Below are 27,893 nucleotides of genomic sequence, written 5' to 3' on the forward strand. Positions count from 1 at the left end.
AGTGCGGGTGCATAGCCCGGTGCGGTACATACCAGCTCCTCGTATTGGCCGGGCTAGAGTGGGCATCGAGCCAAGTGTCATGAAGCCGGCTCTACGCATCTGGTCTCCAGTGCGTCTCCTTGGGCCGGCTTACATGGCACCAGCCTTGCGCACGGTGTCCCCGGTTCGCCTGCATATTCCACCTCGCCGCACTGGCAGGGCGACCGGGAGCATTCAACCAGGTAAGATTGGGCAGGCTCGGTGCTCAAGAGCTCCAGTGCGCCTGCATGGTCCGGTTTATCCAGTACCACCTCCACGCACCAGCCCTCCGGTGGCAGCTCCCCGCACCAGGCTTCCTGTGCGTGTCCTCGGCCCAGTACCACCAGTGCCAGCACCACGCATCAGGCCTACAGTGCGCCTCGCCTGTCCAGCGCTGCCAGAGCCTTCCTCCTCTCCAGCGCTGCTGGAGTCTCCCGCCTGTCCAGTGCTGCCAGAGCATTTCTCCTGTCCGGCGCTGCCGGAGTCTCCCGCCTGTTCGGCGCTGCCGGAGTCTCCCGCCTGTCCGGCGCTGCCAGAGCTGCCAGTCTGCAAGGAGCCGCCAGAGATGCCAGCCTGCAAGGAGCCGCCAGAGATGCCAGTCTGCAAGGAGCCGCCAGAGATGCCAGTCTGCAAGGAGCCGCCAGAGCTGCCAGTCTGCAAGGAGCCGCCAGAGCTGCCAGTCTGCCGCCAGAGCTGCAAGGAGCCGCCAGAGCTGCCAGTCTGCAAGGAGCCGCCAGAGCTGCCAGTCTGCATGGAGCAGCCAGAGCCGCCAGTCTGCATGGAGCAGCCAGAGCCGCCAGTCTGCATGGAGCAGCCAGAGCCGCCAGTCAGAATGGAGCCGCCAGAGCTGCCAGTCTGCAAGGAGCCGCCAGTCAGCATGGAGCAGCCAGATCTGCCAGTCAGCCAGGATCCGCCAGATCCGCCAGGATCCGCCAGGATCCCCCAGTCCGCCAAGATCCGCCAGAGCCGCCAGTCAGCCAGGATCCGCCAGAGCCGCCAGTCAGCCAGGATCTGCCAGAGCCATCAACCTGCCTGAGCTTCCTCTCAGTCCTGAGCTTTCTCTCAGTCTTGAGCTACCCTTCAGTCTTGAGCTACCCCTCAGTCCCGACCTACCCCTCAGTCCCGAGCTGTCCCTCAGTCCAGTGGGGCCCTTGGTTAGGGTTACTAGGCCAAGGTTGGCGGCGTGGGTCGCCAATCTAAGGATGCGAATTAAGCGGACTAAGACTTTGTTGGAGTGGGGTCCACGTCCCGCGCCGCCACCGTGGACAGACGCCCACCCGGACCCTCCCCTATGGGTTTAGGTGTGCGGCCGGGAGTCCGCACCTTGGGGGGGGATTGTGGTGTAGTATAGTTGTCTAGAAAAGTCTATGGTTGCCTGGAGTGGTTCTCAATCAGAGGCAGGTGTTTATCGTTGTCTCTGATTGGGAACCATATTTAGGCAGCCATATTCTTTGAGTGTTTTGTGGGTGATTGTTCCTGTCTCTGTGTTTGTTTGCACCAGATAGGGCTGTTTTGGTTTTTCACGTTACGTTTAGTGTTTTGTATTGTTCATTATTATCTTTATTAAAGACGTATCGAAATAACCACGCTGCATTTTGGTCCTCCTCTCTTTCGACGTTAGAAAACCCTAACAAGTTCTCTGCACCCCATCATTGTGTGGTATTGTTTGTTTTGTGACACACTTCTATTCGGAGCTCTGTTTTTCCCCATAATTTACTCCTCCTGTGTATGATTGTTTTTTCCTGCCTCACTAACGACGCCTTTTGCCTATTCCCTGCCTGTACTTTAGCCTATCCGATTTCCTGTTATCAACCTATTGCCTGATCTCCCGGACGACGTTAGTAGCCTTTTCCCTGCCTATACTATTGCCGTTTTGGACCCCTGTGTATGACCTTCTGCCTGCCCCTGGATCCAGCTTCATGTTAACATCAGAAGCCTCCTCCCTAAGTTTGTTTTACTCACTGCCTTAGCACATTCCGCCAACCCCAATGTCCTTGCCGTGTCTGAATCCTGGCTTAGGAAGGCCACCAAAACAATCTGAAATTTCCATACCCAACTACAACATTTTCTGTCAAGATAGAACTGCCAAAGGGGGAGGAGTTGCAATCTACTGCAAAGATAGCTTGCAAAGTTCTGTCATAGTTTCCAGGTCTATGCCCAAACAGTTCGAGTTTCTAATTTTAAAAACTAATCTCTCCAGAAACAAGTCTCTAACTGTTCCCGCCTGTTACAGACCCCCCTCAGCTCCCAGCTGTGCCCTGGACACCATATGTGAATTGATTGCCCCCCATCTATCTTCAGAGTTTGTTCTGTTAGGTGACCTAAACTGGAATATGCTTAACACCCCAGCAGTCTTACAATCTAAGATAGATGCCCTCAATCTCACACAAATTATCAAGGAAACCACCAGGTACAACCCTAAATCCGTAAACATGGGCACCCTCATAGATATTATCCTGACCTAGTTGCCTTCCAAATACACCTCTGCTGTTTTCAATCAGGATCTCAGCGATCACTGCCTCATTGCCTGCATCCGCTATGGGTCCGCGGTCAAACGACCACCCCTTATCACCGTCAAACGCTACCTAAAACACTTCTGCGAGCAGGCCTTTCTAATCGACCTGGCCCGGGTATCCTGGAAGGATATTGACCTCATCCCGTCAGTAGAGGATGCCTGGTCGTTCTTTAAAAGTAATTTTCTCACTATCTTAAATAAGCATGCCCCTTTCAAAAAATTTAAAACTAAGAACAGATATAGCCCTTGGTTCACTCCAGACCTGACTGCCCTTGACCAGCACAAAAACATCCTGTGGCGGACTACAATAGCATCGAATAGTCCCTATGCAACTGTTCAGGGAAGTCAGGAACCAATATACACAGTCAGTCAGGAAAGCAAAGGCAAGTTTTTTGAAAAAGAAATGTGCATCCTGTAGCTTTAACTCCAAAAAGTTTTGGGACACTAAAGTCCATGGAGAACAAGAGCACCTCCTCCCAGCTGCCCACTGCACTGAGGCTAGGTAACACGGTCACCACTGATAAAGCCATGATAATCTAAAATTTAAATAGACATTTCTCTACGGCTGGCCATGCTTTCCTCCTGGCTACCCCGGCCAACAGCTCCGCACCCCCCACAGCTACTTGCCCAAGCCTCCCCAGCTTCTCCTTCACCCAAATCCAGATAGCAGATGTTCTGAAAGAGCTGCAAAACCTGGACCCATACAAATCAGCTGGGCTAGATCATCTGAACCCTCTCTTTCTAAAATGATCTGCCGCCATTGTTGCAACCCCTATTACCAGTCTGTTCAACCTCTCTTTCGTATCGTCCGAGATCCCTAAAGATTGGAAAGCTGCCGCGGTCATCCCCCTCTTCAAAGGGGGTGACACTCTAGACCCAAACTGTTATACACCTATATCCATCCTGCCCTGCCTTTCTAAAGTCTTTGAAAGCCATGTTAATAAACAGATCACTGACCATTTCGAAATCCCACCGTACCTTCTCTGCTGTGCAATCCGGTTTCCGAGCTGGTCATGGGTGCACCTCAGCCACTCTCAAGGTACTAAACGATATAACCGCCATTGATAAAAGACAGTACTGTGTAGCCATCTTCATCGACCTGGCCAAGGCGTTCGACTCTGTCAATCCCTGTATTCTTATCGGCAGACTCAATAGCTTTGGTTTCTCAAATGACTGCATCGCCTGGTTCACCAACTACTTCGCAGACTGAGTTCAGTGTGTCAAATCGGAGGGCCTGTTGTCCGGACCTCTGGCAGTCTGTACAACAGGGTTAAATTCTCGGGCCGACTCTTTTCTCTCTATATATATCAACGATGTTGCTCTTGCTGCGGGCGATTCCCTGATCCACCTCTACGCAGACGACACCATTCTGTATACATCTGGCCCTTCTTTGGACACTGTGTTAACTAACCTCCAAACAAGCTTCAATGCAATACAACACTCCTTCCGTGGCCTCCAACTGCTCTTAAACGCTAGTAAAACTAAATGCATGCTTTTCACCTGTTCGCTGCCCGCACCCGCCCGCCCGACTATTGCCACAGTAAAAAGTATTTTGGGTTGAAGAATCTCGGCGAAATGCCAGGGAGATGGATTCTAAAGAGGTAACAAATAAAAATGATCTGGCCAAACACTCCTTGCAACTCAGAAAACCTTGGGGGGAGGTTTAATCCCATGAGACATTTTGTGTCGTTTTCTTATGAAATAGATTTACATTTTATATTGTCTGATCTGTCCTCTCTTGAGGTAATCATGGAAGGTGAAGTCAGAGGGTGTCTTAATACATGGTAGGAATAATTTGACCACAAACAGTGTGTGTGAACCTCAAAACCCTCCCTAACCGGCTGAAGAAAAAGCGACTAAGGCGTTCTATGCGACAGTGACTTGTAACACTCCTATCTGAGTCCGAGCCATCAACCTGGGTACGGGCGGCAGGAATGCGCCATGAGTCCTGAGACCGTGCATATGGAGAGAGATAACATTCAAACTTCTCTCATGCTCCTGGTGTACTGATGGGAGAAATGGACCAGACAGAATGGTGGTAGCGGCTCAGGTGAGAGACTCGTGTACGTGGGAAAACGGATGACTTTATATTGAAATCGGGACATTATCAAGGGCTATCAAATGTAACAGGCAAGAGTTTCATATGTGCCGTTGGGAAGGTGAATCGTAACACTATAAGGAAGTGCCGGGAAAAGGGGGGTGGTATTGAAAAGATTTGGCATGGGTCCTCAGATCCTCAAAAGGTTCTACAGCTGCACCATCGAGAGCATCCTGACTGGTTGCATCACTGCCTGGTATGGCAACTGCTTGGCCTCTGACCACAAGGCACTACAGAGGGTAGTGCGTACGGCCCAGTACATCACTGGGGCCAAGCTTCCTGCCATCCAGGACTTCTATACCAGGTGGTGTCAGAGGAAGGCCCTAAAAATTGTCAGCAACCCCAGCCACCCTAGTCATAGACAGTTCTCTCTGCTACCGCACGGCAAGCGGTACCTGAGGGCCATGTCTAGGTACAAGAGGCTTCTAAACAGCTTCTACTCCCAAGCCATAAGACTACTGAACATCTAATCAAATGGCTACCCAGACTATTTGCTTCCTCCCCCCCTTTTACGACACTGCTACTCTCTGTTATTATCTATGCATAGCCACTTTAATAACTCTACTTACATGTACATATTACCTCCAACTCCTCGACTGGCCGGTGCCCCCGCCCATTGGCTCTGTACCGGTACCCCCTGTATATAGTCTCGCTATTGTTATTTTACTTGTTACTTTTATTTCTTATTCTTATTCCTATTTTTTAAACTGCATATTTGGTTAGGGGCTTGTAAGTAAGAATTTCACTGTAAGGTCTACAACTGTTGTATTCGGCGCATGTGACAAATACAATTTGATTTGATTTGATTGAGGAAGTTCTACACACTGCGAACAATTTCATTACCATGCCACTCGCGACAGTAAAACAAGGACAAAGGAGAGTTGTAATGAGAAGAGTTATTACCGGCAATAAAAGGTCCCGTTTATAAATGTACATTCTAACCGTGATGATGTGTGCTAGGTTGAGAAGCTTGAATTTGAGTGATAGACTCAAAGTAAAGCACTAAGGACTGTCATTCTAAATTTGGGTTGGATAATTTAGAAAATATTTTAGTTATGATTTGGATACAGCGAGAGAGAGTTGCTCTCAAACTGTGAGGGGTGGGTGCACTGATCAAATTTATTGGGCCTAGAGAGGCTCTAGAAACCTTATCTTTAAGTGTCCTCCGACAGGGAGGTTATTAGAGAACTCACTGGAGGTTAGCTTGGGTCAATCTTTACGTTTTTAAATTTTTACCATGTCATCAGAATTTTTATGTTAAATCGCATCAATACGTATAGATTTCTGGATGATACTGTACAATTCATTGCATACAAGGCTCATAGTCTGTGTCTTGCGTTAACACCCAAGGATGAAAATGAAGGAGACGGGCATGGAGACCAGCATCACATGGGCATGGAGACCAGCATCACATGGGCATGGAGACCAGCATCACATGGGCAGGGAACGTAACGGATGGACGGTTCTGTCCCCAGTCCTAGTTTCATCATGGGTGGTGTGAAATTATTAAACATGTATTTTCTCTTTTCCCTGTTTAAGTCTATATGTTTTTAGGTTTCGTGGAACATGAGAGTGATCATTGTTCCAGAGGAGGGACTGATGTATATTGACTAATTGAGTTTAGAATGTTTATAACTTTAGAATTCAAATCAAATCAAATGTTTTTGTCACATACACATGGTTAGCAGATGTTAATGCGAGTGTAGCGGAATGCTTGTGCTTCTAGTTCCGACAACGCAGTAATAACCAACGAGTAATCTAACCTAACAATTCCAAAACTACAACCTTCTAATTGCATTAGGAGTAGTGACCATTGTGTTATGGGTTTGATGGAATGATATATGTGCAAATGTATCTGTAGCTGTAATGAATACGATGGGAGACAGAGAGTTGGTTTCAAGCGCAGGGCACAGCAGGTGTTTATTTGTATAGGACCACAGGAGGGGGCAAGTACCTGGGTCCAGGGGCAGGCAGAAGGTCATACACAGGTGATCCAAAAAGGCAACAGTACAGGCAGGGAAAAGGCTAGTAACGTGGTCTGGGAAATCAGGCAAGAGGTTGATGACAGGAAATCCGGGCAGGGAATAGGCAAAAAGGCGTAGTTAGTGAGGGTGGCCAAAGCTATGATACACAGGAGGACTAATATGGGAAAAAACAGCGCTCCGAATAGAAATGTTTATCAAAACAAACAATACCTCACAATGATGGGGTGCAAAGAACTGAACTAAATAGAGTGTGTAAATGACATACAGGTGTGTGAACAGGTGATCCAAATTCAGGTAATTGGGATCTGGAGAGTGAGCTGCGTTCTGGGGATCTACGTGTTTGAGAGTGTGAGTTGGAATGTGGGCTGGAAAGTGAGCTGCGTTCAGGGGGATCTACGTGTTTGAGAGTGTGAACTGGAAGCAGACGTTACAGTAGCAGGAGGCGAGGTATACATGAGGCCTGCGTTTGAGACAGAATGTTTACATAAGGCTGTTAAGTGGGATGGAATGTGGCATGGGTCGAGATCTGTGGGGGCTCATAAATGTAGGTTGTGGTGAGTGATATCATTCCAAGAGACTATGTATATTGTTACAGGACATAGCTGTCTCCCTCTCCTATGAGCTAACTGTGCACAATATAGGGACTATTATGAAGTTAAATTGAACGTTACACATACCCAGATCATGGTGAGAGTAGCAGAGATAGTGTTGGAATTTCAGACACTATTGTCAACCTTCAAGAAACCTGTGACTCAGAGTTTTGTTAGGTTGGATATTCTTCCAACACCATTCATCTCTTCCCCATTTACAATATCCAGCAAACACTTGACAGATTCCATGCAGTAGTTATTCTCCCGGCAGTCGCTGTAGGGACAGTAATTAAAGGAGGCTAACGTAACAGCATGGAACTTAACTACGGAGCAAATGAGGGAGTTTGAGATATGCATCATTGGCAGTGTCAGTAGTAGCAGGGGTTACTTTAGTAGCATTGTAGGGATATCGTTATATGAGGACTCATGCCACATGGCTTGGTAGCTGGGCTGGGAGACCGATGCGAGTACTGGGGGCTGTTATTCACATGTCACAAATTAATGATCTAGCCATAAGAGGAGAGTCTATGTTGTCCTGTTGTCAGGAAATGACCCATTCGTTGCAGTGTGTATATTCCCGGGTGAACGCGGCACATGAAGAGCAGGAGATAACCGAGGGCACGGACTGAATTCTGGAGATTGAGTGTACATGATTATACACCAGGCGGGGGTGTTGGGACAGCGTTGGTCTGGTCCACACACAGTACTTCTTACAGCACCTTCAGCGGTAAAGATAGTCTTGTCTCTCGCTGGTGGATTCACACTTCTCACGTGAAGTGAGGTCCAGCTGCATAATGGGTGAGCTTAAAGATGCCATGACAGAGGAAGCGGAGCTAAAGAGAGAGAAAGACTAGATTCCACTGTATACATACAGATGGGTTGGGTCTGGGAGCTACTTTAACCGCCATAGTTGGGCATGGGATAGTTGCTTTATTGGTTAATGCATCATATAAAAGGATAGATGTTGGGGTAATTGTACACCGGACAACATTCTGAAGGCATTGATGTGAAAGCATACAGTGCTGAGTTACCTCAAGAGGATGTTGCGTTGATTAGGGCTGCGCACTTGCCTATCAGGTGACATGCCTATCAGGTGGCAACGGAGGAAGAAGATGGGGAACAAAGTGAAAATGACATGGCTTGGGAACACCTCTCGGAGCCTGTGGCCAGAAAGGTGAAGGCTGGGTGAAAGCTTGAGGAGGTTCTCCAGGGCCTTCCTTTTTGTGGAATCTAGCAGAAAAGTATCCTGGAGGCATAGAGTCAGGCAAAGAGAGAGTGGGAATTGTCACGTTATCCGACTTTGGGTGTCTTTGCATATATAATTATGCATAGCTTACCACCTAGTTAATACTGTTATGTTTTGTGTTTCTCGTTGCTTTTCAAGTCTTGTGCTATCAGGAGAAAGTTGAACTGGAAGAAGTCAACAGGACTCGTTATCAGGTCAGATGAAGTAAGGAAGAACAGGTATCACTAAGGTTCTGTCTAGCAACAGAGATGCATTGGCTGTTCAGATATGTAGGCGAAGATTCGGCATAGGAGAAAGGGTTAAATATCAGTGCTGGTGTGAATGTCTTTTGTCTGATGCGGCTGTATCGACCCAATTGGCGAATAAACTTGGTTTAAGCTTTACTAATCATCAGTGAGTTTTACTATGTTCATTTAGAACATAACAACAGCGAGCATTGCAGGATACTGCATTTGCCTCTACATTAAAATATGGAAATGTGGGAATGGCTCATCTCATCAATGAACGTCCTTTTCCCTGATGGTTTAGATATCCGTCCATCATGATCCATTGCACCTCGTAGCACAACAAGCTTCTTAATACTAATATAGAAGTATACTTTTCTTTCTTCAAAAATACATACAACATTGTGTAAAATAATTATAGTCTAAATATAAATAATTACCCACAATCCTCCAAAATCAGAGCAAGATGGGAAGTGTAAGGAGCTTAAAACCAAATACTTCCAATGAATTAAGTCACTCAATTGTCTCTCTCTCTTTGGTTATTCTTACGAAAGATCCTTACATTTTGAGAAACATATTAAATTGGATTTATTCTTAAATGTTTTGGTAAAATGAAATTAACAAATCATTTAAACAACTTGTATTCATTTTTATTAAGTACATGTTGGTTGTTTCTTTTATCAATTTCAATTCACCCCAGAAATGTTTTTTGCTGTGTGGTTGAGTGTGAGTCGGGGGTTTAATTCCTGCTTCCGCCTGTCCCACTTTCACTCATTCTCTGTCTCCTCCTGTTTCTAATTTGTATAAATAAAGCTATGACAAAATGAAGGTGTAATTTTACAAGAAAATATTCTCCATAGGCCCTTATCATCAATCAATATTTAGGCTATAAACCAATTGCATTTCTTAACAATTTGATTGTATGAGAGACACAGTCTGCAAAATAATATTTTGTGTGTTTTGATGTTGCCTTTTACATGTACTGAATACCCCAAAAGGTGTTTTGCTTTCACAACACTTAAAAACACCAATATTCAGATTGAAGAACCAATTTGGATGTTTCAGAGTACTTCTATTTTTTAAAACCCTTTCTGTGTATCGTAACATTTTTATTGGGTTTATATTCAAACACCCTCCAAACACAAGTTCTCAGGTTAGATGCACCCATTTTCATGGTTTCATTCAGTCTTTCTATTTTTACAATGTAGGCTATTCAAATTCGAATACAAATTCACTATAATTGTAGGCTTAGCCGCCCTGCACAATTGATGAGCCAACAGCATCGCCTAGGCCTATACGTTCTCTCCCAGACTCATGAACAGAACGTTTGGAACGTAGCATAAGGTAACTAGTCCATCCAGTATGCATAAGAATACAGTCCACACTCAAAGGTGATTATTATCATTTGTTTACATTTTGGAGCATATACTAGACCAATGATGTACCAAAGACATCTTAAATCAGTTTTTTTTTAAATGTTTTTCTCCCATGCGTAGTATGCGGCAGGCTATGTATAGTATAATGGCACAATCATTATTTGAATTTAAGTTTTTTTTCCCAGGCTTGGGCTCAAAGGCCTATGCGTAAGCTCTAATATGTGTATGGGGGTTTTGAATTAATTATCACCTTAGAAAGCGCTGCCCATTTAGTTATGTTAGGCTTTGAAACAACATTTCAAGCTGCTGTTGAACCTCTTTCTTCAAATTGATCAATCACAGTGAGGTGAGTTTTAAAAGCATTTTATTGTTTTGATGATAAGTGTTTGATGTGCTTTTCGATTGGATTTCTATTGATGTCAGAGTGGTTTGAGAGACAATAGAGCCCTGAGTACCAGGACATTAGGGTAGTTAGCGAGTTGGGCACTGCCAACGCATGTACGAGTAGGGCTGTTGCGGTGACCGTATTACCGCCACACTGGGGGTCACTAGTCATGAAGGCAGTCAAATTCTACCGTGACTGTTTAGTCACGGCTTCTCCAAGCTCTGATGCTGGTGATAGTCATTAGTAGCCTACCAAACATGCTAACTGCCTGGTACTGAGCACTCGAATGTCCCTCTAATCACTCTGACATCAATGCAAATGTAATCGAAAATCTAATCAAACACTTCATGAGAGCTCATGAGCTCATGTTGCGCTACTTTTCTATAGGCTATGCAATTGCACAAGAAAGTTTGATGGCCTCTATTAAAAAGAGGAGGATCCCATTAGCTTTCTATAGGCTAGGCCTACCATATTTATTTCTCAACCTCCTAATATTAAGCACATTGCTTATCTTTACAACAGGAGTATAGCCTTACCTGGCTGGCATGAAAATGAACCACGTGAAAAGCGTCCTCCATTCACTATTTAAGTGCATAGATGACATGTATTATTTCTCGCTGCCCCTGTTTCAATACAGGTGCATGATAATGGTCCATTATAAATCAAAACAAATATCACACATATATTATTTAGTATATGTAAAGACAAGATTAAATCAGAATAGTCTGATGGGTGCTAATATTAGCCTATCACTTGTGAATTATATATTATCACTTGTGAATGGGGTCCAGCATAAGGCAAGAAACAATGCATTTTTTTAATGATTTTTTCAAATCACAGTCGCACACCTCATGTAGCCTAGCCAATGTAGCCTAGCCTATATTTTGATAAGGTTTGTATCACAACTAAATTGGCCAAATAACTTCTTAAAATAAAGCACAATAATCCGCTTTACAAGGGGTTTACAGCCTAACTGGCATACATAAGGAGCGTGTGAGTTTCAAGTTTGGGGAAGATCATTTTCACTATAAAAATTCACCTTTTTAATAAAATCATTACTTGCATAATCACATTTGCGGTAACTTTTGATAATGGTGTTTTTCCGCTAATGGAACATTCTTGCTTATAACCTACTGCCATGTGCGCATTGCTGCGCTTATAATGTGAAGAAATAGCCTAATAGTTTGTCAACATTTAAAGCTAAACGTTTTGATCTGTTGTGTCAGCCACATTGCTTAAAAACGTTTTTTTGGGGTGATGCTAGTAGTTGTATTAATTTGGGATCTATTGCATCCTACAACTGTCCCAGACTATGTTTGGAATATTTATTTCTCGCACAGAATAGAATAGGTCAAATGTTGTACTATGGAGGATGGTAGATTGACATGAGTTTGCTTTTCGTTAGACCTACTCATCTTTTTGGCAGATGAAAAGTAAATGTGGACAGTTCTTCCAATATCTTCAATATGCACCTCGGAATTGGATAAGGACGCACGCAGTTGCATCCCCGATATGTCGGTCTTCACTTGTAGCCGGTGAGAAAGACCCAATCACGTTATGGAGTTATGTGAGTGAGAGGTGCTTCGGGCATGGATCTTTTTAGTGTGCATTATGGCCACACAAAGGGATGCCACCGTGAAATTCGAGGCAGTATCAAGTGCTTGTCAAATTGTGAATGAGAGGCTGATAGTGTGTACAGCTTGCGCAAAAAAAGAAAGCAGTGCGCATGCCTTTCAAGAAACTTGGAGTCGCATCGTGCAGCGTTACGATGTATTAAAACTCAAAACATATAGCCCAACATTTGTAAAACAACTAAAGTTACATTTATTTTTAAACCGCTCAACACAGAATAGCCGCATGTGCGCACTCCCTCAAATCGTTTGGAGAAAATATCCATTCAATTTTATTCAGCTTTGTTCAATTGTATTCTTCCTAAATATAATATAAATCATAAAGTTATTTCGTGACCGCAACAGCCCTAGTCCAGAGTGCATAAATGGAGATTACCGTAACTCAACGGTCACGTGGAATTTTACTGTGGTCATGACTCATGACTGCATGTGTGGCGGTAATACGGTCACCGCAACAGCCCTAAATGCAACACATAAGGTTCATAATACATTTATAAACCATGGCAGCTGGATTCTCACCTCCAGAGCACAGATCCCGAAGGAGAAGATGTCAATAGCATAGTCATCCTCAGCCACTAGACATAAGAGAACAGTTGGAATCAATATGTAAGATAATGACTGTCTAGTCACAGCATGTTGAGAAATTCCATAGATGCTGTAAAGAGGTCAATGGAACGCAGACCATGGGGGATAGAGGACGCTGTATTAGCTATTAGCGCACATTCAACAAATCTGATCGAAGAAAGTGGATATTCGTCAAATCCGTCATGACTGATGTATTGTAACAGGTCCACAATGGGGTTACTAAAGTCCGATTTGGATATATTGGGCTGTTTTCGCTACATAACATTTAGAAGTTGTTTGCTAAATGCTAACTCCCGTTCGTATTAGCTGTTAGCATTGCTAGCATGCAGAAATCGGTGGTGGTAGTCAATGTCTTTATTTACCTGTAATGCAGTTGATTGATGAAGATGACATGAACATGTATTGGGGTTGACATCCATACAGGCATTATACACAGATTTTCACCTCAACATAGTGTGAAGTAGCTTAAATGTAGGCTTAACTATATACAATAGCTGAAATGTAGGCTTATTTTGCTGGGGGGCAATGAGGAGATTTGGGATCTTTCCCCAACACGTTTCCATGGCATTTCTATTGTTTTGGAGTTCCAATGACCTCTTTTCCCGCATCTATAGTGAAACTGGCAACCCATAAACGCAAGAAAGGCCCATATTCATTCAAGCGTCTAGGATCAGTTTAGCCTCTTAGATCATAATGAATAAGATTACATGAATAAAAAAAGGACCTGATCCTAGAACAGCACCCCTACTCTGAGATGCTTTATGAATACGGACCCAGACATAATAGATATAGAAATAGAGGAAGGCTCAGTAAAACACTCACAGCCATATTCAGGAGAGAAGAAGTGCAGGTTCCTCTGTTCGTCTCGGTTTGGGCGGACTTTACCATGAACACTGGCCTCCGGAAACACTAGGAGGGCAAGATAGACAGATACAATTTTTTAACCCAGACACCAGACCACACAGAATATTGTGACATTCACTGAGAATAAGATATGCAGAACGTTATATGGTTCTTACCATTCACAAACAGCCGGTGCCATACTGCGGATAGAAAAGAGCAGAGTATCCAGTATTAACTTCAGTGGCATAGAACGACAACAACAATGACAATATACCTTCGGGTAATTGTATTACACACAAGTTTGCTAGTATGCAATGCTCACTGTTATTACTACCAGATATTCAGATAAAGCTGTCAAGTCACAACTGAGTTGTTCCTAAAGGCCATGCTACGACAGAGTTAGGTATATGTTAGGGTTAGGTTAAGGTTAGGGTTAGGTATATGTTAGGGTTAGGTTAGGTAGAAAGCCTTTATTGTGTCAGACCTGAGCCAATCTTGATGAGGCCATTGTGTTGGATAAAGATGGTGTCACAGGTCAGGTTGCCATGGATAATGGGCGGTTCACAGGAGTGCAGGTAACTGGTGGTAAATAACATGGCAATCAAGTGACTGGACACTTTGGGTCTCCAATTTCAACTCTTGACCCCGGAAAACTACTGGACCATGATTAGTAGAATCCCGGGACCATCCATATGTAAAATAAAATATGCACGCATGACTGTAAGTCACTTTGGCTAAAGGTGTCTGCTAAATGGCATATATTATTTTTATTATTATTATTATTATTATATTAATCAGATGTGTTACTGCTGGACTGGAACAAAAGCCTGCACACCCATTAGCTCTCCACGACATGAGATCCCCAGTCCCAGAGTAATAGTTTACACTGCCACTGAAAATAATAGTGGGGACGAGAATGTTATTGGTCTTACCTGAGGGCAGAGAGAATTTGGGTACACCATCGCTTCCAAGCCTGGAATACATAAGAGTGAACTGCAGACACTTAAAAAGTGGGATATGATTGAAGTTTGCGACAGATAGAAAACGACTTAAGTATAATCCCCTAACATGACCAGGGAAGGGTTCAGTACAAGGTAGCAAAACATTTTGGAATGTACAAAGAAAATGTGTGTTTTTAGTGGAAATATAGTGTTCGTGCAGTACCTCCCTGTTTTAACTGTTTCAAAACGTGTAACTCACTGACTCGTGTCATAGTCAGCGGTCAGAAGTTTCCCATATAGGAGAAAGACACTGACCTTGACGTTCATGGTCTTATGGTTTTTCTTGGTTTTCTTGAGAAACTGCTTGAGGCTGCCTGAGGACATGTACTCTGTGATAAAGATGACCTGTCCAGCAGATAGCAGAAAGAGATACTATCAGGGTGCAGACCAAAGTAATCGATCCCAGTTCAGAGATACTGTCAGTGTGCAGACCAAACCAATAGATTTGGGTTTCAGAGATAAAGAGAGAGACATTTCCTAAGAGAATGAGTGAGAATGACAGACCATAGAGATTGATCAAGATAGCAGACTTACCCGAGCTCGGCTCTCTTTCATGTCCAGCCAGTACTTATGGAATTTGACTATGTTTGGGTGCTCAACCTGCATCAGGTTCTCAAACATCTCTTTAATCTTCTCCTGAAAAAGAGATGGAGTGGGGAGAGGTTTGAGTACTTACGAGTAGCACAGATGGTTCGCCAAAATATGCACTTTTAAACCATTGACTCGTACTTCCATTTGTGTGCTCGCTCTGGAGAATGGAAGTACATCGAATGGAACATACAGCCAGTGACAACAGAAACTCTGTCTGCGTCCCAAATGGCACCCTATTCCCTATATACACTGAGTATACCAAACATTAGGAACATCTTCCTAATATTGAGGTGCACCCCCTTTGGGTGATGGACCATTCTTGATACACGTGGGAAACAGTTGAGCATGAAAAACCCAGCAGCATTGCAGTTCTTGACACACACCGGGTGCGTCTGGCACCTACTACCATACCCTGAATGGCAAACATACACAATCCATGTCTCAATTGTCTCAAGGCTTTAAAATCCTTCTTTAACCTGTCTCCTCCCCTTAACAAGTGACATCAATAAGGGATCATAGCTTTCACCGGGATACACCTGGTCAGTCTATGTGATGGAAAGACAGTGTTCTTAATGTTTTGTATACTCAGTGTAGTGCACTACTTTTTTAAAACCTTTATTTAACTAGGCAAGTCAGTTAAGAACAAATTCTTATTTTCAATTACGGCCTAGGAACAGTGGGTTAACTGCCTGTTCAGGGGCAGAACGACAGATTTGTACCTTGTCAGCTTTTGACCTGGTCAAAAGTAGTGCACTATATAGGGAGTAGGGTGCTATTTGTGACATCCCCCTGTCTAACTTTGCCGTACCTCCTGTGCCTTGAAGACCTTCCTGTCATTGAAAAGCACCTCATTCCACACCACCTCGACTCCCTCCTCTGTGTCCATGGCCAGCGACGCACTCTCAACACCGGGGACATTACCTTGACTGATCTGCAGGGGGAGACAAACACACATGAGAGATCCCTCAAGCACCGCAGATGCTGTAACTGAAGAGGAACAACGATAAATATGGCATGTGTGTTGTTGCAGACACAATTTAATACATGTCGCCGCTATCATGAATAATTGAGATGTTTCCGAATCATCTCTGTATGGCTGCAAAACCTCACAGGAGATCTATCTATTTTGAAAAGCTATAGATCCCGGTTTCAAAACCTAAATGGAGACCGGTTTTCATTCATTAAATGGACTGATATGGATCTTATGTAAAAAAAAAGCACTGATAACGTCAGACTACTAAAAACCTTATGCCCTGACCATCTGTGTCTGGATGATGTAAAAAGACAAGGGGGTGAGGATCAGAGATTCTGTCGGAATGAAGAGATGGATTAATGAAAGAGCGAGACAAGGGGGGGATGGGACAGAGAGCAAAAGGCAGAGATTGGGAGTAGGGGATTGGGAGATGAGCGATGGAGAGCAAGAGAAATTGGGAGTGAGGGATTGGGAGAGGGTGAGAGAGGATGAGATAAAGACAGAGGCAGAGAGTGAGGGACGGACGGAAATATGTGTGAGAGGTGGAGGGGGAGGGGAGCCGGCTGCCGGGAGCATGTGCTGCTACCAGACTTATGAGGACACTGAGTCAGGGAAAAGGCCAGACTGACTCGGAGCGGAAACAGCCGCAGCACTGTTTGCGTCTGTGTTCCAGAGTCTGGCAGAGCTGACAGAGACAGACAGGCCCTGGGCTCCCATTCATTCCACCCTCAGATTAGCAAGGAGTACGCATTGACACAGCACTGAGATGACTGCTCAACCCAGAATACAACCAAAGAACAGTCAGTCACACACTGCATCTCAAAGCCTGAGCTAAAACACACACACACACACGCTAACTTATCCCAATCTCTTTTCCCTTGATGGACAGATAACACCAAAGAGGCAAAAGAACATAGGTAGTGGTCAAACCTGTTCGTTACAGATACTGGTGGGCATCCCGCAGAGACCGAAGAATTCCGAGCAGTAGAAAGAACATCCGTTACTATGACACCGTCACATACAGCTACACATCTGGTGTAGCATGCTATTTCATTTTGGGTGTCCTGTATTAAAGTTACTAGTTAAGTGTTCATAAGCAGTCGAGTTTTGATTGAATGAACTATTAACGTATTGTTAAAAAGTAATTACATAGTAGTAGCGCATTAGACATTTTCATAGGCGCCAATCACGAAATGAAGAAGCTCACAGTTCTAAATGGACTAAAAATGGCTTCTTTCGCCACGGTTAATCAACAAGCCGACACCCAATCAACTGCCATAAATATACAGCCCAGATGACAGCGGCCTGACACATTGGTATCCTACCAGGCTGCTTTGGCCCAAGTGAGGTTGCAACACAGTGTGACCACACAATGCGCTTTTAATATCACGGTTATGTCCCTGGCTAAAGCAAACCATTATCTGAGGTGTACTGTACACACCCTATCCATTTCATAGTTAAAACATTATTGTAAACACTGTTGGCTTTGTCCACAACACAACCAGCTGCGAGGTTCCAATACTCTCCTACTCGAAGTACGGAGAGGCCTAATCGAGAGGGGGCTGCAGTGGGGAGATCTCTCTCTCTTTGTTCTACTCCTACTCAGTGAGGTATGATAAACTGATTATGGGGCAATACAGGGCAGGAAGTAGGAACACAATGCTCTGACATAGTGACCCTAATGGAGAGCCAGGGCTGGCTGGGAATTCCCAGCTAAAGCATGTCTACCGGGGCTACACAGGGACTCATGTTTGGGTGCTGTTGTATATTTTCTCTGGGTGTTACGAAACAGTTAGGCCCCTGTGCTGGACTTGGCTCCCGGAGTGTTTGGTGGGGTGGAGGGGTTGGGTGCTCAGTCATGGTAGGGTGAAACTAGTAAACAGCCTGTGATTGGCTGCCGAAGGGAGGTGGGTTAAGCGTGGGGAAGAGGTCGGTGGGTTCACGTCCAAACAACACAAACATCTACATTGATGTTTTGCTGATCAGACAGATTATCAGATAACAGAGGTAATTTCGGTAAATCTGTCTGAAAGGCTTTCTGTTGTTTGGAATATCTATTTAGTTTGATAGATTAACTACATGCTTGTTTATTTACATTAAGTGTAACCAGTCCATTTCCTGATACTAATAAACAAGGAAACTGGTCAGCTACATTTTAGACAGCCTTCAGTTATGGATTAAATGTATGTATGGATTAAAAAAATAGATCTTGATCACTCGCAAGTTGATCAAAAAAAGACGATGCCGATAACAACATGAATTTTCATATTGCTTGCAGTTCAGGAGTAGGTCCTACCTCTATCTACAGGAATCCACAGACAGTCAGCCACAGGTAAGCCTTGGCGAGTGACTGTCTGAGCTCAAGTGATCAGCACAGATTACCCGCAATCCTCCGACCCGGGGCGTTACCCCAAGGCCACACCGTTAATACACACTGTCCGTATGAGGTCAGGGGCTGTGCGTCCCCCGCGGACGTTGGTCTCCAACCCGCAGAGCAATGTCACAACGGGACACAGGCGACCGCGTCTCAGGACTATGATTTATACATTATAGTAGGCATAAATAGGCTTGTGGAGGGCCCACCTCCGGCTCCACTCCAAACCCTACGTGAGGCCTGCCTCTCAAATGACAATCTAGTCCCTATAGCGCATTACTTTTGACCAGAACCATATGGCTATGGGCCCTGGTCAATAGTAGTGCCATTTGGGACAAAGTCCGGTTGACTAAAGATCTGATCTCAGACCTCCCTGGACATAACCTGATTACAGATACACTCCCGGGCAACCCACCAGTAGAGCCATCCCCAGTACACACAGAATGAGGAGGAGTAAAAGCTCATTCACATGTGGCACAAGGCCAGCATATTGTCTCTGTGTGTGTGTTAGAAACAGGGTGCTAGAATTAGTGCGGTGAGTCAGACCGAGAGGAGATAATGGAGGGAGGCTTAGGGGAGAGGTGGAAGGGAGGATGTTAAGGCCCTCTACAATGTGTCAGCTCGTCACTATCTATGGCCCTGCAGTGGGCGTCTCTGTCTCTGTACTGACCTATAGTCTCACTGTAGCAGAGAACAAATGAAAGAGTGCCGTTGTCTGAGGGAGAAACAATGTAAGCGTGTGGGTCCTGACAATAACAAAGCACTCAGTCTCCCCACTCTACCATGTTCCTCTTGCTCTCCGCCTCCTCCTACACCAATTTGAATACCAGATGACGAATCAGAGTAGGCCTACTGCACGACTACATTTAGTTACGTCAACTTAACATTAATAGTAGACTTGATACAGACCATTGAGACTGCTGCAGCCAGAATATCTGCATTACACCACACTGTGTGGCGCTGGCGTACAATAGAGTATGTACATGAGGGAGTCTGTTTCCATGGTTTTCTGCCTTCTCTCTCTCTGAGGGTTGGCTGGGACCAAAGCAGAGCACACATCAAAGAAGTGCCTGGGCTCCTTTGCTACGGAGGTGACTGTTGATGTGTGGCACACAGAACAGTGATTCCCAACGCCCTGGCAATGCAGATATAGAAGAATGGGTGGAGAGGTAGAGGAAGTTTGGCGCTCTTTTTGTTCTGCGATTCACTGGTTTTCCAACTAACAATTCCAGTAACATTCTTTACTTTTAACAAATATAAAATAGTTTGTAATAATACAAAATGACGTCCATCACAACACTGCAAACCAAGGAATAACTTGAATGATATATTGAAGGTAAAACCATTTCCTAACATGGAATTTGTCATCGCTTAGCTCAGTCTCATTGTAAAGCTCATGTTCCTTCAAGGGAAAAGGCCCACTGCCAGGACCCACTACCAATTACCAAGACCCCCTGCCTTACTCGGTGACCTTCACAATCTGGACAGGTCACTGCGAATTTAGTCTAATGGCCCGTCCAAATAGAAGACTCTGTCCCTGTCAACTTCACAAAGAGATGTGATGGAGATAAGCTGACATCAAGTTTCACTTGTTAATTTCCTTAGAGGCCCATGTCAAGAATGGAATGTAGGAGAGCAAGGCAGGCTGGGAGATCTTAAGTCCAGAGTCAGTAGTATCAAAGGCTGTACCAAAACACAAGAGCCGTTATTACACTCAAAGCACACTGTATGACGGCGGAAGCCTTGTTGATGTTGCCTGGAGAGCTTGAGTGGGAAGTGGAGACTGCAAGATTCCTAATCATTCCCCAAATGGAAAACAGTCTATTTGTAACACCACTCAAATCAACTAATTGAAAACACACAACTTCATATGTGCTTGGACTTGCAATAACATGTTGCAAGAATGTTGACAGAACAGCCTTTCTGAGTTCTTTAAAAAGGTTCCCAGAACATTTCATTAAGTTGTGGGTACATTATAAGAAATAGGTTCCCAAAACACAAAATACCTTCACAGTTGTGATGACATTCATACAATGTTTAAATTAGGTTGTACAGGACATTCCCTTAATGTTGTAAGAATGAAATATGTTTTTAGGACGTCCATAGCATATTTGTTTTAGGTTGAAAAAATATTCCATTGATGTTCACGCAATATACATTTTAACTCGTCTTGGAGGTCTTCAGAACAAAATATATTTAACATTTTCAGCAAATTTGTATTTCTTTAAAGTACAAGAAAGCAGATTGGAAAACACCCCTATTATGTTTCTCTCAAGATTTGAGGACTGTATTGTAGGTGATATAGAGACACAATGCATTTGTATTTCATTCACAGGACATTTAATCATACAAAAACACAACCATAATTTTGACACGTCATATGTTGACAATCTGCACATGGGGTTTGAACCTGCAATATTTGGTTCCCAAGTCAGGTCTTTAATCCTCTGCACCACTAGGGAAGCTCTTGTAGATCTTCTTTTTTTCAGTATATAGCCATGTTAGTATGGTCAATCAAGAATTCCATGCTTCCTTTTTTAATCTTCCTAGACATAAGTAACCCAGGACAATACTGGTAACTGGGTTATTCACCATCACTTCCCCCCCATCCTTTTTATATGCTGCATCCTTCCGGGTCCATATTTACAAAGTATCCAAGACTATGAGTGCTGATCTAGGATCATTTCTGTTTTTCTGATCATGACCATATAATGTGTCTCAAAGTAAGAATTATATTGGGAACGTTTGGACAGTCGACAGTTTTTGTGTTTCGGGAACATATCTTTTGCGATGTCCCCACAATGTTCCCACCAGACACTTCCCAAAACCCTAATGAAACATTCTGGGAACCATTAAAGAACAAGACGAAATGTGCTATGGGAACGTTCTTGTAACATCAGGTGAATTTCTTTTTTGCTCCCTAAAAGAGACATTGTAGAATCATCTGCATCATTCCCTCTCTTTGTCCGCTGTCTCCAGTGTGTTGTGCTTCCGTTAGTACCAGGGTTAAAAGATTACACTAGCCACATTGTCCTTGTTCCCCTTGTCTGCCTTGTGACAAAGCTCTGTATTTAGAGCGCCAGTGGGGGAGAGAGATGACTAAAACACAATCCCATTCTAGAAGTTAAAAGTCATCTGGTCTATGATGTGATAAGCATTAGAATGAGTGTTGAACAGCCTCTTTATATAAGCCAATCTGCTCAGTCTGGTGAAAAGGAGTCTTTGATCTCATCTCCACCTCTAAAAGAGATGTGGGTGTCTTCGTTTTCGCATATGATGTGTGTGCCTGTGTGTGTGTGTGTCTGCACATACCCGTGTGTGTGTGTGTGTGTGTGTGTGCTATTGTCTCTCACCTCTGGTTTATTCATGCGAAGGCCTTCCTTTCCATTCTAACACTGTAACCTCAAGTGTTCTACTGCTCACTAGACACATCCAGAATCCAGAACAGAGCACACCAATCTACGCAGCTTTTACTGCGGCCAAGAGGAAAATAAAAAGAAGGGTTGTAATCTAGTTGATTCCTTTTCAGGGTAGACCTCTTGAGTTTGGACCGAAGAGATCAGGTGCTCTTAATTGATTGCAATCATCTAGGCCGACAAAAAGAGCACGGACCTAAACACAAACGCTCTCGCACTCACAAACAGTCTGGCTAGAGTAGACTGCCGGTACAGTATATGGATTTGCAAATCATGTTCACAATTGATGGTTGTGTCTGATGTGGCAAACACATTAACCCCTTATCTGATCAAGTTATTAGAATATTAAGATTTATAGTCTCTACGTTGCTCTGAGATCCATCCATCCCTGTGACTCGACCATATTGGGCATGATGAATTGGTGGTACCAGATAAGAACCTTAGTCACCAGCACCAGGGCATGTGATAGAAACACAACTGTCATCAAGAGACAATTTACAGAGAATGGGCTATAGGCATAACTTACTACAGACAGAAAACACCCTGCCTTATCACAGAGAAAACCCATAACCATGCTTGGCTTTCTTTGTGGAAGGCCATCGTGACAGGGACATTGCTCTTTTGTACAAGGGAGAGATACAGTATCAGAGGTTGGCCTTTGTATTACTAAGACTAAACTAGGTGTTGATAATGAGGCCTAGGCTATGTGCTCGAAGAGGCGAAGCGAGAGGGATAACTGGGCCCAAATCTGTCTTCTCCAGCAGGTGCCGTTAATTGATTTATTTTTCACTCACCAAACAAGGAGTTTCTGTATGGAGGTCAATGAGAGCGTGTCGAATTTGGTCGACAAAAAATGGAATGGCTTGTGATTTATTTGATCGAATAGACGTTTTGTAATGCTTAGGCTGTTACGAGTGTACTGACAACTTTTAGAAAAAACACTTTATATCGGAAATTGTGCCTGTTGTTCACACGCGTATCTGCCCTTTCATTGGCTAGAATGTTCCCACCTGATCGTGCCTCCTCTCGACTGCCTTCCATTTTTAAAGCGGCCACTTGAGTATCTGGTCAATTGAATAATAATAATCTGTGGTGCTCGTCAAGACTCCAAAATTGAGGTTTAGGTTGTCCTATGCGCTTTAATCAAGGATTCCATTTAGATTCCACAGACAAAACTAGGTGTTGATGATGATTAGGCTTCTGTTTGTGCTCGTTAAGTCTCAAAAAATGGAGGTTTAGATTGTTGCTCCTGCTGTGAAAACTCAAGGGTAATGAGCCTGACTCTTTGCGCACGTCGTTTTTAATGAAGCAAACATTTCATTGTTCCAGCCCCCACAGGATTCCCATATACCAAGTAATAGTGATAGCTTTTTCAGTAAGCCAGATCTTCTGCCTCTGTTCACCTAAAAGAGACGTTTATTAGGCTCCCAAATGGCTCTTTGTTCAGTAGTCCTTAACTTCTTTGGGGCTGGGGGGCAGTACTGAGTAGCTTGGATGAATAAGGTGCCCAGAATAAACTGCCTGCTACTCAGGCCCAGTTGCTAATATATGCATATAGATTTGGATAGAATACACTCTTAAGTTTCTAAAACTGTTTGAATGATGTCTGAGTTTAACAGAACTCACATGGCAGGCAAAAACCAGAGGAAAAAATCCAACCAGGGAGTGGGAAATCTGAGGTTTGTAGTTTTTCAAGTCATTGCCTAATAAATATACAGTGTCTATGGGGTCATATAACACTTCCTAAGGCTTCCACTAGATGTCAACAGTCTTTATAACCTTGCTTGTGTCACGTTCGTTATACGAACGAGACCAAGGCGCAGCGTGGTATGCTCACATTCTAATTTATTAAAAGAATGAACACTGAACAAACTAACAACAAAACAAACCATGAAGCTAATATGAATAGTGCAGACAGGCAACTAAACATAGAACAAGATCCCACAAACACCAAAGGGAAATGGCTACCTAAATATGATCCCCAATCAGAGACAACTATAAACAGCTGCCTCTGATTGGGAACCATATCAGGCCACCATAGACATACAAAAACCCTAGACAATACAAAAACTAGCATACCCACCCTGGTCACAGGGGTGGCAGGGTAGCCGAGTGGTTAGAGCGTTGGACTAGTAACTGGAAGGTTGCAAGTTCAAATCCCAGAGCTGACATGGTACAAATCTGTCATTCTACCCCTGAACAGGCAGTTGACCTACTGTTCCTAGGCTGTCAATGAAAATAAGAATTTGTTCTTAACTGATTTGCCTAGTTAAATAAAGGTATAAAACACTCTGATCTAACCAAAATATAAAGAAAACAGAGATAGGTCAGGGTGTGACAGTTTGATTCTTCAACTGTGAAGGAGGGGGGAATGAGAGCTGAATGAGTCAAAGGTCTGCCAGAGTGGCATGAGGTGAGAGCGACCTGCGTTTCTACAGACAAAGTAATTCTCCGGTTGGAAGATATGTTAAAAACATCCTAAAGATTGATTCTATACTTCGTTTGACATGTTTCTACGAACTGTAATTATGACATTTCCTCTGGACTTGCCCATGCATCGTGAGTTTGGATTGTGTACTAAACGCGCAAACAAAAAGGAGGTATTTGGACATAAATGATGGACTTTACTGAACAGATTCCTGGGAGTGCATTCTGATAAAGATCATCAAAGGTAAGTGAATATTTATAATGCTATTTCAGCAAAAAAAGAAACGTGTCTTTTTCAGGACCCTGTCTTTCAAAGATAATGAGTAAAAATCCAAAATAACTTCTCAGATCTTCATTGTAAAGGGTTTAAACACTGTTTCCCATGCTTGTTCAATGAACCATAAACAATTAATGAACATGCACCTGTGGAACGGTCGTTAAGACACTAACAGCTTACAGATGGTAGGCAATTAAGGTCTTTCTACTGAAAGACACCAAAAGAAAGATGCCCAGGGTCACTGCTCATCTGCGTGAATGTGCCTTAGGCATGCTGCAAGGAGGCATGAGGACTGCAGATGTGGCCAGGGCAATAAATTGCAATGTCCGTACTGTGAGACGCCTAAGACAGCGCTACAGGGAGACAGGACGGACAGCTGATCATCCTCGCATTGGCAGACCACATGTAACATCACCTGCACAGGATCGGTACATCCGAACATCACTCCTGCAGGACAGGTACAGGATGGTAACAACAACTGCCCGAGTTACACCCACCGTCGCTGGACCAGACAGGACTGGCAAAAAGTTTTGCCTCACCAGGGGTGATGGTCATATTCGCGTTTATCATTGAAGGAATGATGGTTACACCGAGGCCTGTACTCTGGAGCGGGATCAATTTGGAGGTGAGGGTCCGTCATGGTCTGGGGCGGTGTGTCACAGCATCATCAGACTGAGCTTGTTGTCATTGCAGGCAATGTCAATTCTGTGCGTTACAGGGAAGACATCCTCCTCCCTCATGTGGTACCCTTCCTGCAGGCTCATCCTGACATGACCCTCCAGCATGACAATGCCACCAGCCATACTGCTCCTTCTGTGGGTGATTTCCTGCAAGACAGGAATGTCAGTGTTCTGCCATGGCCAGGGAAGAGCCCGGATCTCAATCCCATTGAGCACGTCTGGGGCCTTTTGGATCGGAGGGTGAGGGCTAGGGCCATTCCCCCCAGAAATGTCTGGGAACTTGCAGGTGCCTTGGTGGAAGAGTGGGGTAACATCTCACAGCAAGAACTGGCACATCTGGTGCAGTCCATAAGGAGGAGATGCACTGCTGTACTTAATGCAGCTGGTGGCCACACCAGATACTGACGGTTACTTTTGATTTTGAACCCCCTTTGTTCAGGGACACATGATTCCATTTCTGTTTGTCACATACATTTACATTTACATTTAAGTCATTTAGCAGACGCTCTTATCCAGAGCGACTTACAAATGTCTGTGGAACTTGTTCAGTTTATGTCTCAGTTGTTGAATCTTGTTATGTTCATACAAATATTTACACATGTTAAGTTTGCTGAAAATAAACACTGTTGATGTTAGGAGGATGTTTATTTTTTTGCCAAGTTTATATATATATATATTTTTCTATATATATATATATTTTAATTAATCTGTTATTTTACCAGGTAAGTTGACTGAGAACACGTTGTCATTTACAGCAACGACCTGGGGAATAGTTACAGGGGAGAGGAGGGAGGATGAATGAGCCAATTGTAAACTGGAGATTATTAGGTGACCATGATGGTTTGAGGGCCACTGTGTGTGTGTGTGTGTGTGTGTGTGTGTGTGTGTGTGTATATACACAGTGCAATCGGAAAGTATTCAGACCCCTTGTCTTTTTCCCAAAAAATGTACGTTACAGTTTTATTCTAAAATTGATTAAATTGTTTATTTCTCTCAAACTACACACATGATTAAAGCAAAAACTGGTTTTTAGAATGTTTTTCAAATGTATTAAAAACTAAAAACAGAAATATAAAGGCACAAATACAACATGTACATAAGTATTCAGACTCTTTGCTCAGTACTTTGTTGAAGCACCTTTGGCAGAGATTACAGCCTGAGTCTTCTTGGGTATGACGCTACAAGCTTGGCACAACTGTCATTGGGGAGTTTCTCACATTTTCATCTGCAGATCCTCTTAAGTTCTGTCAGGTTGGCTGGGGAGCGTCGCTTCACAGTGATTTTCCGGTCTCTCCAGAGATGTTCGATCGGGTTCAAATCCAGGCTCTGGCTGGGACACTCTAGGACATTCTCGGATATGTCCCAAAGCCACTCCTGAGTTGTCTTGGCTGCGTGCTTAGGGTTGTTGTCCTGTTGGAAAGTGAACCTTTGCCCCAGTCTGAGGTCCTGAGCGCTCTGGAGCAGGTTTTCATCAAGGAGCTCTCTGTACTTTTCTCCATTCATCTTTCCCTTGATCCTGACTAGTCTCCCAGTCCCTGCCACTGACAAACATCCCCACTGCATGACGCTGCCACCACCATGCTTCACCGTAGGGATGGTGCCAGTTTTCCTCCAGACATGACACTTGGCATTCAGGCCAAAGAGTTCAATCTTGGTTTCATCAGACCAGAGAATCTTGTTTCTCATGGTGTGAGAGTCCTTTAGGTGCCTTTTGGCAAACTCCAAGCAGGCTGTCATGTGCCTCTTACTGAGGAATGGCTTCCATCTGGTTACTCTACCATAAAGGCCTGAGTGCTGCAGAGATGGCTGTCCTTCTAGAAGGTTCTCCTATCTCCACAGATGAACTCTGAAGCTCTGTCAGAGTTTTTTTTATTTAACCAGGTAGGCTAGTTGAGAACAAGTTCTCATTTGCAACTGCGACCTGGCCAAGATAAAGCATAGCAGTGTGAACAGACAACACAGAGTTACACATGGAGTAAACAATTAACAAGTCAATAACACAGTAGAAAAAAGGGGAGTCTATATACAATGTGTGCAAAAGGCATGAGGTAGGCGAATAATTACAATATTGCAGATTAACACTGGAGTGATAAATGATCAGATGATCATGTACAGGTAGAGATATTGGTGTGCAAAAGAGCAGAAAAGTAAATAAATAAAAACTGTGGGGATGAGGTAGGTGAAAATGGGTGGGCTATTTACCAATAGACTATGTACAGCTGCAGCGATCGGTTAGCTGCTCAGATAGCTGATGTTTGAAGTTGGTGAGGAGATAAAGTCTCCAACTTCAGCGATTTTGCAATTCGTTCCAGTCACAGGCAGCAGAGTACTGGAACGAAAGGCGGCCGAATGAGATGTTGGCTTTAGGGATGATCAGTGAGATACACCGGCTGGAGCGCGTGCTACGGATGGGTGTTGCCATCGTGACCAGTGAACTGAGATAAGGCGGAGCTTTACCTAGCATGGCCTTGTAGATGACCTGGAGCCAGTGGGTCTGGCGACGAATATGTACCGAGGGCCAGCCGACTAGAGCATACAAGTCGCAGTGGTGGGTAGTATAAGGTGCTTTAGTGACAAAACGGATGGCACTGTGATAAACTGCATCCAGTTTGCTGAGTAGAGTGTTGGAAGCAATTTTGTAGATGACAGTCGAGGATC

At 44.0% G+C, this 27,893-nt stretch overlaps 1 protein-coding gene across 1 annotated transcript in view; it reads right to left on the reverse strand.

Moving 5' to 3' along the window:
* The window catches only part of LOC115130340 (nuclear receptor-binding protein 2-like), a 60,708-nt gene that overhangs the window by 12,025 nt on the left and 20,790 nt on the right, over positions 1-27,893 (reverse strand). Inside the window, exons 2-9 of the mRNA XM_029661384.2 lie at positions 15,897-16,019; positions 15,032-15,133; positions 14,753-14,842; positions 14,429-14,469; positions 13,981-14,075; positions 13,673-13,696; positions 13,476-13,562; positions 12,588-12,643 (exon numbers count right to left, since the gene is read on the reverse strand). Of these exons, the coding sequence (XP_029517244.1) occupies positions 12,588-12,643; positions 13,476-13,562; positions 13,673-13,696; positions 13,981-14,075; positions 14,429-14,469; positions 14,753-14,842; positions 15,032-15,133; positions 15,897-16,019 (618 nt within the window). The remainder of the gene's footprint in view (positions 1-12,587; positions 12,644-13,475; positions 13,563-13,672; positions 13,697-13,980; positions 14,076-14,428; positions 14,470-14,752; positions 14,843-15,031; positions 15,134-15,896; positions 16,020-27,893) is intronic.

Source organism: Oncorhynchus nerka, linkage group LG6 (assembly GCF_034236695.1).
Source record: "Oncorhynchus nerka isolate Pitt River linkage group LG6, Oner_Uvic_2.0, whole genome shotgun sequence".
NCBI classification, from domain to species: domain Eukaryota; kingdom Metazoa; phylum Chordata; class Actinopteri; order Salmoniformes; family Salmonidae; genus Oncorhynchus; species Oncorhynchus nerka.